This window comes from Merops nubicus, unplaced genomic scaffold (assembly GCF_000691845.1).
Source record: "Merops nubicus isolate BGI_N331 unplaced genomic scaffold, ASM69184v1 scaffold9046, whole genome shotgun sequence".
Lineage (NCBI taxonomy): Eukaryota > Metazoa > Chordata > Aves > Coraciiformes > Meropidae > Merops > Merops nubicus.
The window spans coordinates 5,754-18,671 of NW_008612893.1; the positions used below are offsets into that span (position 1 = coordinate 5,754).

A 12,918-nucleotide genomic window follows, 5' to 3' on the forward strand; every position below is an offset into this window, starting at 1 on the left:
AGCAACAGATGCATGGTGGCACCAAGCTTGTTAACTCCAAGCTGGAGCCAAGGGGTGAGGCATAAGAAAATGCCTCATTGTCCTCCTGCAAGCAGCCAGAGCATGCCCAGGAGGAGTCACTGAGCTCAGACACCACTGCCCACCATGACATGTCACAGACATGAGACACTGTGCCCAAGAATCACTCTCTGATGTTCCACCATTACACTCTGCTCCTCAGGAAGCAAGGCTTAACCTATGTGTTTCTTCTTATCCTTCCCCATGTGACAGCTCTTCCTAGCCACCTCAAGCTTGGCACAAGGCACTCTGAGAGCATCACTTTCCAGAACCAGGCAGCCCTCCCTCCCCACCATGCCCTGCTTGGTCATGCATCATCTCTCACTGCCAGCCTTCCTTGGTCCTTTGTTGTGTTCCTTGAGCTGAAAGCTAGCCCAGCACAAGCCCCGTGCACATGAACATGTTCTGGTTCATGAGGGCTTTGCATCAAACATTAAAACATATTAACTGTTACCTCAGATGACAAACACGTGTCACCAAGGGACAACTTTGCAGAGGACAGATAGGTATTTGTGACAGTAATATCTTCTAGCTCAGTGCTGAAGTGATCAGACTCTTTGATGACATTATAGTTCAGGGCCACACTGTAATTGGCTGGCTTCTTCTCCCTTTTCCGCTGGCAGTTGCAGAGTTTCCTGAAGGCTGCCCTGAACTTCTGGGACATGAGATTGTAAATTACAGGATTGATGGCACTATTTAAATAAATACAGATTCTGCAAAAGAGCAGGAACCAGTTTTCTTGGAAGGGGCTGGAGAGAAAGGAATTGACCACAACCAGTGTGCGGTAGGGCATCCACAGAAATGCAAACAGGATCACAACCACGGCCAACATCTTGGTAACCTGGAGGAACACAGACATGGACAGAAGAGGGGAAGAAGGTTAGTACTCATCTTGGAAGGAACGTGTAGATCCCTGCGTCTCTAAGGCAAAAGCAAAACTGTGGACAGACTCTTCAGCTCAGCTGGGACATTCTGACTAATGAAAACCAGAATTAATTCAGAAAGGTTTTCTACAGTAAGACTGGCAAAAAAAATTCTGGCTCCAAATTCCTCCTAACTTTTATTAAATTGTTCTTTCCAGGTAACACCCAGTAAGCTAATTGTTGTAGGCCTAAGATTTTGCAACTTCTCAAGCTAGAAGGCGGTGTCTATTCAAGTGGAAAAAAAAGGGGGTTAAAGCCATTTTTTCCCAACCACATCAGAGCTCCTCCTTTAGACTAGTATACTGTGTAGAGTAATTGAAGCCGAAGTCTATTTAATCTGTTTTAACAGTCACCCTAGAAAAATTTCCAAAAGTCAAAAATAATGCAAAATCAAAAGAAGAATTAGATTTTTTTCTATTCATCAAATCCTCAATTTGATCTTCATTATTTCATGTTTACTCTGAAATGCCAATTAATTTTACAGAGTCAGGAAATATTTGATTATTAATAAAACTTGATTATTATAAGAACTTTCATCTATTGTGTAAATTTGTCTTGAATAAAAAAAAAAAAAAATTTTTTGGTATAGCCAGGATAGCTGAAATGAACAAGGAATAATTAATTTTTTTTTAAATACTCCACTGTAAAAAGAGCCTTTCTCCGGTAAAAAAAAATAAATTCTCGTATATACAGTACTCCCTAGTCTCTACACTAAAGAAAATTTTAAACACGTTAATAAATGAGGTAGAAATTACAGTGATAAGTGACAGTGGGATAGTACAGTGACACAGCCTCTAATTTTCACCTGCATAACTTCACAGCATCCTGTAGTCTTTGAGAGATGCTTGTCCCTTCTTCCAAAGGCCATAAGTTCTCTTTTTTTTCCTGAGCTCCATCATAAGCTCCCAGTTCAGCCAAGCCAGTCTTCTGCCTCACCAGCTCATCTTTTTGCACATGGGAACAACATGATCCTGCGCCTTAAAGATTTCCTTCCTGAAAAATGTCCAGCCTTCCTGGACTCCTTTGCCCTTCAGGCCTGCCTCCCAAGGTATTTTGTCAACCATGTTCCTAAACAGATCAGAGTCTGCCCTCCAGAATCCTAAGGCAGCAGTTCTGCTGACCTCTCCCCTTACTTCTCTGAGAATTGGGAACATAATCGTTTCATGATTGCTGTTCCCAAGGTGGCCGCCAGCCATCACATTGCCCACAGGTCCTCCTCTATTTATAAACATCAGGTCCAGTGAAGCACCTTTCCCATCTGGCTCACTCACCAATTGTGTGAGAAGGTTTTCTTCCACACACCCCAGGAGCCTCTTGGGCTGTTTCCTCTCTGCTGTACTGTATTTCCAGCTGATATCTGGTAAGTTGAAATCCCCTATGAGAACTACTGCTAGAGATTACAAGACTTTTCCCAGCTGCTTGTTTCATCTACTTCTTCATCCTGGTTGAGGGGCCTATAACAGACTCCTACCGTGCTATCTGCCTTGTTGGCCTTCTCTCTATTCTTACGCACAAACACTCAACCATATCATCACCATCAGGCCCTAGGCAATCAAACACTGCCTAACACAGAGGACTATGCCACTGCCTTTTCCTTGCCTGTCCCTTCTGAAGAGTTTATAGCCATCCAGTGCAGCAATTGTGTGAGTCATCCCACCTTGTTTCTGTCATGACAACTATGTCACAGTTTCCTTGTGGCACAGTGGCTTCCAGCTCCTCCTGTTTGTTGCCCATGCTGCATGCATTAGCATAGAAACACTTCAGGGGTGCTGCTGATCCTGCCACCTTTTGGAGGTGAAAAGTCCTATCTGATACATGATCATTCTCAGGGACTTCCATGGCTTCCAATGCATTAACCCTTGCATCTTTGCTGCTACATGGGTCACCTTCTTTCTCCACCAGGATAGCAGACTGAAGGACCTCCCTAGCAGACCATCCCTCAGACATTGGTGTGCTGCCCCCAGATTGCTGTGTCAAGATTGGTGTTGTCCCCTTCTCTCTTCAAATCTAGATTTCAATGAGCCCAGCCCATTCCTGTGGCTATTACATACTGCATTGATGTGTAAAAGAAGACTTTGTCTAGAGGGTGAACTACCTCATACCTCTTTTAACTGACTGTGGAAGGATCTTAGATGATTTGACTGAGATAATGTTAAGTGAGTTGGGTTCCATCTCAAGTCTAAACAAGCATCTGCTATCTAAGGTTGTATTTATTTTTCAAAGTCTCCTTGGTACCTGAGAAAACTAAGAGCTCCTTTAGAGAAAATATGAAGTCTACCTGCAGATATGTAATTCAGTGTTCATACCGTGAATGGGCAAGAAAAAAATTTGGGATCTGCTGGCTGAGCTTGGTAGGATAAAATGGAAGTGTGGGACACACCAATACAGCCAGAACCAGGATCTGATCTGGAGGACCAGATAGATGAGGAGGGATGAGATGGGAAATAGAAAAAGGAAGGATACAGCTCAGGTTCTGATTCCATGAGCACAAGCCAGACAGTGTGTTGGCTCTTAGCTGCCTTACAAGGGGACTAGGTTGCTTCTTTGTCTCCCCTTCCGCTCCTCCTGGCCTCTTGTTCTCCTTCAAAAGGTTATGAGCTGCTTACCAAAATAATTCACAGAACAGCTCTCTTAGAATAAAGGATTTAATTTCCTCACATTTTCAAAGTTTTCCTGGGTGACAGGCAAATCCCTTTTCTATCCTTCAGCTTTAGGTTTTTGCACTGTCTTCTTCCTTCCTGTAATGTCTGGTTTGCAGGACATTTCTGAGCAGAAAAGAACTATTTGAATCTTCAGGAGAAAATGTTAACATTTTAGAAATGCTGAGAGATCCTAGATCTGCTAGGAAAAAATAAGCACTGTTAGCAAAATTAAGTAACCACAGAGAAAAAAGCAGAAATAGATTTTCTGCCTCATACCATATACTGTAAAGGAACATTTAATGTTGGTTTGTGCTACTTGTTAGTGGATCTTTATTTTATTGTGCAATCTGCTTTGAATACTTTGAATAACACATTTTCTATTTATGACATGAAACCTCTCTTTATCTCTTATCTTTTTAATAAAAACCATTTCTTCATAATAAATAGAATAAAATTCTATTCCATTTGGAATAGAATTCCTAAATGGGACAAGAAGTGAAATTGTGATTAAATTTCAACTTTTACCATCAAAGGTACAAATCTGCTCTGAATTCATTGTCCTAAACAGCAACTACACATTTAGTGGCTAAACCTTCCAAAGTCCAAATAGGAAACTTTATTTCTTTTATTTCTGCAAGCAAACATTACAGAATTTTAGAAGTAAGTGAAATTGTGGTGGTGCTGTATGTGACAAAGCAAGTGTTGAGATTTATTCTGATACTTACTGTACTTTATGGTGTAAAGGCACAAAAGGAAAGATTATGAGTAAAGACTAAAGAATTATTAGCTTGAATTTCAGGCATGTGTGAAGTTGAAGCTGTAACATATGTGAATTTAAGCTGAACATGAACTGCTGCTTGATAGAGGTAATGAGCTAGTTATAATGAATTTGGCCTGTCTGCAATCTTTGGTAACGGACAATCTGTTCAAACCTTTGGTCGAGGCACTTGTATTTTTTCTGGATTGAATTTATGCACACACATTACTATTTATGTGCAATAAATGCCTGTAACTGCAGTTAGTGTTTGCTCAATTGCTATTCATTTTGACTTGGATACAGTCAGTGAATGTGTTCTCTGGAACCTTAACAGTATGGATGGTTTGCAAGTACCAACAGCAGGTGATTTTGGAATAGCAAAGACACAAGCTGGTAGGCTAATGCAATCATATGCATGCCTGAAAAGTAAAAGATCTAATTGTTGCATCTACCTTTGCAGTTTCAACGAAGAAAGTAAAACAAAGTGGCAGAATTGCTTCCTAATATTTAACAAGCCAGATGTCTTCAGCCTACCACAGCACCGCTGAAAGCAGTACTACCACTAGGGCTGGACGGAATGATCTCCAGAGGCACCTGGCAGCCACAGAGATTCTAGGAAATTGTAACAAAATACTGGTAGAAAATAGCTTTAATCTAAGGTCCTGAGGAATCTGGGACAAAGTGCCTCATTGGCTCATAATCCTTTGAAACACATTCAGTCTTGCTTGCCACCACATGCAGTTTTACCCTAGTTCCATGACAACAATTATAGTTTTTCAGCACTTCATGAGTCTTCTGCTGACTGCTTGCCCAACACAGAAGAATAGTATCATCAAGAGGCAAACCAACAGCCAGAGTCCTCCCTCCACCACCACAATGTACACCAAAGAACCAAACTGCCAGACAACTGGAGGGAGGAACAAGTCAATGCACTCACAAACTGCAAAGGATGTGAAGAAGGGAGCAACCTGGCCAAGGAAACATGACACAGGAGATGGAACCAGCTAGACAAGGAGTCCAATTTTACAAAATTTTCCCAAAGAGAGACTCATGATCTTGTTTGGCTGTCCTGGAAACTCCATTCCTACAAAGAGTCAGGGAAGCTCTTTCAAGAGCCAGAACCACCACAGCACATGCATTGTGTAAACAGACATCCCAACTATACCACAATCAGAGTCAGCTCTTATAGAGGTGGCTTATTGCCCTTCCTCCAAATTAATGTGGAAGGCGGGGGCACCTGATGGTGATCTCCTAATGAGTTCCCACCCAAGGCTGGCCAGACCCTGGGTGAAAATCCATCAGGAGGGTCTTTCTTGCCTGGTTGTAGACATCATCCATATGCCAACCCTCATTCAGGGCTGGGAGTTTAACCACAGCACTTCAATGAGATCCAGGATTCTTTACATGTTCAAATTATGTGTTTAATTGGGCAGCTCCAAATTTATAGTCTGTATTTGCTGATGAGTGAGTAGAAATCAACTTCAATCACATCCTTTGTACCTGTGATCATCTGTCCAAAAGATCATGCAGTTGCTAAATAAATCTTAACACTGAATTGGCATTGAAGTTCCTTCTTTGGCTCTAAATTGAGTAAATGAGACTTTGATCTGTCTGGACTTAAGAGATACTGTTTGTCACGATATCATCTTTTAATCATGTTGCTCATTCCTCTGTTAAGCTTAAAAGTTTCAGCTACTGTGACCTGGGTTCAACTGAAAGGTGCTGGAAAATTTTGCTTTCTCAACTTCCCTTCTGTTTAACTTGAAGAAACGTGTACACCAGAACCATTTCATTCTGTTCAAACTGTGCAAATCACTCAGCAGAAATACTCTACGGTTTCTTTGTGGTCAACGAGGTCTCACCTTACTCTTAGTCACCTTCTCATTTTCTCCTAGTTGTCTGTTGCAAAAACCCATATTGTCACTGTTTATCCCTGAGACCCCCTATTGGCAGTCAAATGCTTTCCCACAGTTTTGTTCAGCTACATACCAACTTCCGTCTTGCAAGGTTATTATATTCGGAAAGCACAGCTGAAAGCCCGTTCAACCCTGGCTCTATCAGACCTAATAGGTGCTTAAGATCTTTCTTTAGTCACAAACTAAACACATAAGGTTTACCTTCATGTTTCTGTACTAAAACCAAGTGTAACACTAGTTTATTCCTCAGGGCCTAAGGGCACATAGGCTTAAGCACAAACTGATCCCTCTGAAAATAGAGTATACCAATATCTTGCTTGCTTCTAGCAGAGAATTTCCCTCAGGAGAAAGTCAGGTGTTGCCTACTGACTTGTAGTGGCTGATCAAAAGTTCTGCTAAGGCAACGAGTGACTCTTACTGCTTTCCGTAATAAGGGGACCTGCTGGATCTGGGTTCTGACAAAAAAGAGGCAGAATGAACCAGTTTCTGTTCCTCTTAGGACACCAGGAGCCTCATGGAAAGTACAGAGTGAACTGGAAATGTATTCCCATGTATGAAGGAGTGCCTGACTGTAAAATAAAACTAGTTTTCTTTTTGAAAACCTTTAAAATACATCTATCATCTATCATACCCTGCTATCCAGAATAGTTCTGTAAAACAGACTAAATATTGCATGAGTGGGATTGATTAAACTCTTAAGAAGTGGATGTAAGAATGGAGTTTGACACATCCTATGGGTATGTATTGGTGCTTCTTTCCTTGGTAGGTCTTTAGTTTGCAGTGTAAACAAATAACACATAATTTCAGTAGTTGTCCAGTATCAGTGGTAACAGATGTTCTTCAATGGAACAAAAATGTGTTTGAAATGGAGACACTTTATGAGAAAAGAAAGCTTATTTTGTGCCTTTCCTTCTCTTTCAACATTTTTTAAAAAGAAGGATAGATTTTGTTTTTTCTGCTTGTTTTCTTTACTTTTCTTCCTTGTTCCATTTTGTCCTGCAGTGCTTTGAATGAAAAATTCAGGGGGCCCTAAAAAGCACTTTGAAGGTGTTGTCCATTGATGGTTGTAGATACAGTGGTGTTGATCCTTCAGCAAACAGATTTTATTCATTTTAGCTTTCCAAACATCACAACAAAATAAATATTTACTAGAACTAACACAGCACTGTGACTTTTAAACCATATCAGTGCAGGAGTGAAGGTAGAAAATGGAATGAGTAAGCAGACAATCACTTTCTGCCTGGAAAAGCTGATTTTTGTTCATTGAGCTTCATTCTGAGCTCATCTCTAGGCACTCCACATGAAAATGATAAGGCTTGACTCACCATTCTAAAATACATTTCAGACCTTTTTTTTCTAAATCATAGAATGCTCTAAATTGCCAGTCTGTTCTGAAAACAAAGGTCCTCAGACCACCTGGTCACTTTTCTCCCCTTCCAGTGCTGGCATTATTATGTCTGTTTACAGCCAACACTGAAAATATCTGTTCTATTGCAACTGAACACAGCCCATCTATCCTCCTTCAGCAGTAGCCACCGCCCCCCTCCCCTGTTTATCTCACTGCTGAGCTCCCCACACCCTCCTTGCCTTAGCTTAGGTAGTGTATGGTTGCAAGGAAATGGTTATTTTACTGTAGCTTTCCTTCCTCCCTGAGCATTGAGCTATTCTAGGTGTCACATCAGGGTTGTTCCTCCCTGGCACTGCTCTTTCCATTTTTGCCAGGTGTGAGGAAGCAGCCTAAGTGTTGAATCCAGGGTGGTTTCTAAGTTGGTCTTTGCATTTTTAGTCCATCAGTTTCTAATTCTGGGTTGTTTCTGTCCTGCTTTGTTTAGGAGAGGGTTGATTACCACCAGAAGTAGGGAGGGGGCCACAGCCAGGGTAGAGAGCTGAACCAGCCAAGGGGTACTTCAGTACCATACTGCTGTCACGCCCGCTCTGTAAGGGCAGGGGGCAGGCAAAGCGTGTGCCCCTGCAGGGCGAGGAGCAGTGCTCTTTGCCAGGGTTGTTCTGCATTGCCCGTTTCATTGCTGTTACTGTTGTTGTTGTTGTTGTTACTTCTCCTCTTGTGCTGCACTAAATCAAAACTCGCTCACCCTTCAACAGCCCCATCTGGCCAGTGCAAAAGCCTGCTGGAGAAGGGAGCCTAACAGTGGACTCCCATGGCCTGAATGAAATGACACCAGGGAAGAGTGCTGCTGTGCCAGACCTGCTGGAGCTTCAGTACAAACTGGAGTCAAAGGCAGCCAAGTGGCACCCCACAACTGACATTGCTAACATGTTCTTCTCCATTCCTATAGCACTAGAGTGCAGGCCACAGTTTGCTTTCACTTGGAGGGGTGTCCAGTACACCTGGAATCAACAGCCCCACCATCTGCCATGGACTGGTCAAGACTGCACTGGAAAAGGGTGGAGCTCCTACCTGGAGCTTCTAGCAGAGAGCACCTGAGGAGACCCAGCTATATTCACTGGCAGTCTGGGTCAAGCTAAATCCAGAGTAGTCAAGCAATCCAGGTCAAACTAAGTGGGGAAATCAATTTACACACTTCCATGTTGGATTAATCATCATCAAAAACGGTTATGACATTCCTAACTTAAATTTTAATAAATTTTGAAGAACCTTATCTAATTATTACTTGTATATTATAAAAATGTAAGCTCATAAGAGGTTAATTATAATAATAATTACAATCACTCAGTGGAAATGTACTTAATTTCTATGTCCAAGTTTTTATAGTCGGGAGGTTGCACAAGCGGCCTTTCTGAGAAGAGGCCTGAGACTGTCTGGTGCTGGACACAGGTGTATCCAGCTCCAACAGACCCACCACAGGACACAGCTGAGCCCATCAGCCAAGCTGGTGTTGCCTCTGCATAGTCATATTGAAGACATAGCAAAAATAATAGAAAAAGAGAGAAAGGAGAGAAGAGAACAAGAGTGGGAGACAGCAGAAGGAACACCAAAGTCAGAGGAAGGGATGCTCCTTGGCAAAGTAGGCACCACCTGAAGGTACTACAGCCTATGAGGACTCAGACTGAAGCAGAGGAGAAGAGTGAGAAGAAAGGAGTGACAGAGACAAATCTCTGCAGTCTGACCACAGCTCTTCCTGGCCCCACGCTGTCAGTTTGCCTCATGGAAGGGACTGAGTTTAACTTGCAACTATAACAAGAGGCAATAAATCAGCAATAAAGGTAGTTAACTTTCCTCAATTCTGCATTGCCAATGACAATAACTGAGAAGTTATCTTCCTGTCCTTATCTTGACTTATGAGTTTTTTTGCTTCTGTTCTTCCCATTTTCCCTGCTGTGGGGAGGGATGAGCAATTGGCTGGGTGGGTATCTGGCTAGCATCTGGAGCCAACCCACCACAGGAACATGGTTAAATTTTGTTTCATAGAAACGTTCTTGGATAAATTTGAGAATTGCCACAGAAGCAGGAAGTGTATACCACATTTTCAGTCACTTTTTTTCTACAGATCACACACTGGACATCATATGCAACTCCATCATTGTAGTGCAAGCACAGTTCTGAGAAGGCAAATAGCCAGGCTTAAGGGGAAGTAGAACTCACTATGGCCAAACTATACTGTCAGCTATACATGCCTTTGCCTGTGCAGCAGGAAATTTTCCCTTGTGTGTCTTACTAGTTGTTGAAGTATTTTTTTTTAAATACGGACCTGTGTTTTCCCATTTTACATTGCTACCTATATTTTGCATTCTGTTATTATATGAAGAATATGACTAATAATGCCACACTCTCCTTGCTTTGCTTCCTATGTTTTATTATACACAAATGCCAGCTTTACTCATAATGTTACTGTAAACAAAGAGGTTCCTTAGGCTTTTAGAAAAAGTCTTGCTGTCTTCACAAGACATAAAAGACATCACGTTACAATGCTCACTTTTTGATCTCATAATATAAACATATCCCCATTCACCAATGCTCAGTGAAGAAGACTTGTCTGTATTTCAAGTGATGCGAAGCACACGCAATCAAGAATTTATAGTAAAGTGATAGTGAGAACTTGAAAAGTAGATTTTCTTCTTCTACTAATTAACGGACAAATAAAAACAAAATTAGACACTTCTAATATGACTATTAACTATAACTGGAGACACAATTATATATAAGCTAACCCATGTTTCAGTTGTGCGTTTCCAAACATGGTTCTGGTGCTCTGTGAGTGCTTGGTGCTCCAGCGGGCAGCTCAGTTAACCTTTGACATCAGTGTCATCTCTGTAATAAGGGAAAATGATCCTTCTCATTAAACAGTAGCAATCCACATAAAATAAGAAGAATGCAAAGTTCAACCTGTCAACCAAGGTGGGGCACTCGGCTTGTTTGAAAAGGTCCACAGCTCAGCTTTGCTTCCTGAGGGAGCTGGACAGTGCTGGGAGGTAGAAGCATCCTCAACTGACCCTCTGGGGTGCTGAGGGGTGGGAGCCACGTCGCTCAGCATGGAGCGTTGCCTCCCAGAGCTTGCATCAGGCTGCCTGCTGCAGCCGGAGCCAGCTGAGAAGTGCTGCGCCCTGCAGCTCTCAGCACTGCTCCCAGCTCTGCTCCCTGCTGCACGCTGTGTCAGGGGCAGGCAGTTTGGGCTATTGAAAATAGCCATCAGTCAATCGACAGCTCTCTTTGGCTTATATGTAGGTATAACTAGACAGTGCAGCATGCACATTTAACAATACAAAAAGAAGCTGGTCAAACCTATGCCTCTGTTCTGAGCCAGCGATACCTAGAAGTATTTTATGAGAGACAGAATGACAAAGATACTTAGCATTTGCAAAGCATTTCTATATAGACTTGCTTAAACAAACTTTTCACAGCAGAGATAGAGACAAGAAAAGTAAAGACTTGACCGTGTTTTCAGAGTAAGGCAATGCCTTAGCCAGGACAAAGCCTCAAGTCTCCTAAACCCCTAGCCTAGTTCCCTCTCTTCAGACCTCAAAAATAACTTGAGTCACTTTGTATACTTGGCAGGATTACTAACAGGCTATAATATAAATATAGTTTAAAATGTTTCATTCTTTACTGTCACTTAATAATTGCTTTTTGATACAGGAAATAAAATATTATTTGATTTTCAGTCCTTGCTGTAGGTAACAATGAATAGGCAAGAAAAAAAATACTTATTTATATGCATGTGTACACATATCACAGAATTTCAGCTTGACTGCATAACAAAAAGGGAAAACATATTTTACCCCTTTCTACAGGTTTAGACTAGTCATCTCTAAAACAAGTGGGTTTGGGATTTCAGAAAGCCATTTCAAACTGCCGTTCCTACCTGCCTTCGAGAAGCAATAGTGCTATTGAAACTTCTGTTAGTCTTCTTGGAATTCACAGGCTTGCTTTGGTGAGCCACGTCATTCCTCCATGTCTTAGAGTTTTCTTTGGGGTCCGAAGGCATGGGGTTCAGGAACAGTATTCTAGCAATCAGGCCATAGAGAACAGTTGCCAATACCATTGGCACGACATAAAATATACCAAAATCCATCATGTAGATAGGAGAGTAATAGCTCCTGGACACTTTATAGCCACAGGACACAACAATAGTGTCTTTGTAGACCACTGTATTAAGGTCTAGCAAGAAAAACCAGAGCATACAGTATACGGAGGTGAAAGCCCAGACAAAAATAATGATCTTTTTGGCTCTTGAAAAAGTACATAGGAATTGAGCTTTGATTGGGTGGCAGATGGCTATGTATCTCTCAACGGTGAAGGCAGTGATGGAAAAAGAAGAAGCATTGATCCCTAGGTACTGGAGATAAGTGATGCAGAGGCACCCCACATAGCCATATACCCAGGATCTGTACAAGCTTTCTGTGATATTGGGTAGTCCTGCAGCCACAAGCACCATGAGATCTGCCACAGCCAGACTCACCAGATAGCAGTTAGTGGGAGTTCTCATGTGTTTGGTTCTGAGGACCACCAAAACCACCATGATGTTGCCCACGATGCCCAGTCCGCAGATGAGGAGGACCAAGAGGATGGTAACAACTTGATATTCGGCTGTAATGATCTCCTGGCTTGACAGTGGCAGCCCAGTTTGGTTCTGCTCATCCCCTGTGACATTCTCCATTTTCATCAGCCCACTGCTGCTTCCGCCCAGCACTCAGTCTCAGCACATGTCCTCCATGGTGCCCTGCGAAAGGGTGAGTGGAGCAGAGCATGGGTGAGCCATAGCCCCAGAGCACGTTCTCCATGTAGTCACAGTCCCATTCCTCTGCTGTTCTCCACTCCCCTGAAAGCACCTGGACTTTCAGTCTTTGTAAATCCAGTTACCCTCTAACACTCCAGCTCACTCACACAGGTTAAAAAGCTGTTTTCTCACAGGCAGTTCGAGGCATTCATGAAAACACAGCATGTGGAGATGGGAGCTTCCCCCCTGCAGAGGAGGAGGAGGCGGTGGCAGGGAAAGCAGAGCTCTCCTGCTCTGCCAGCTGGCTAAAGCACTGCACGGGACTCAGCTGATCCAGTCCAGGCAGACTTCAGCATCACCACTTTCCAGGAGGAGTCACAATGTACCGAGGGTGGAGACAGCAGCGGGAGGTGAAAAGAGAAGGATTTGTAAAGCCTCACAGGTTTTCTGCTTCATGCTGCTTTCCATCTCTGCTGTCAGTCAGCT

At 42.5% G+C, this 12,918-nt stretch overlaps 1 protein-coding gene across 1 annotated transcript; it reads right to left on the reverse strand.

Moving 5' to 3' along the window:
* Positions 1-511: 511 nt before the first annotated feature.
* LOC103774304 (thyrotropin-releasing hormone receptor) lies at positions 512-12,372 on the reverse strand (the record flags this gene model as incomplete). Its single annotated transcript, XM_008941696.1, has 2 exons — positions 11,578-12,372; positions 512-898 (listed from the first exon to the last, which is right to left on the reverse strand). Coding segments are annotated over exons 1-2 (1,182 nt in total), but the record flags the coding sequence as incomplete, so codon positions are not given.
* Positions 12,373-12,918: the final 546 nt, after the last annotated feature.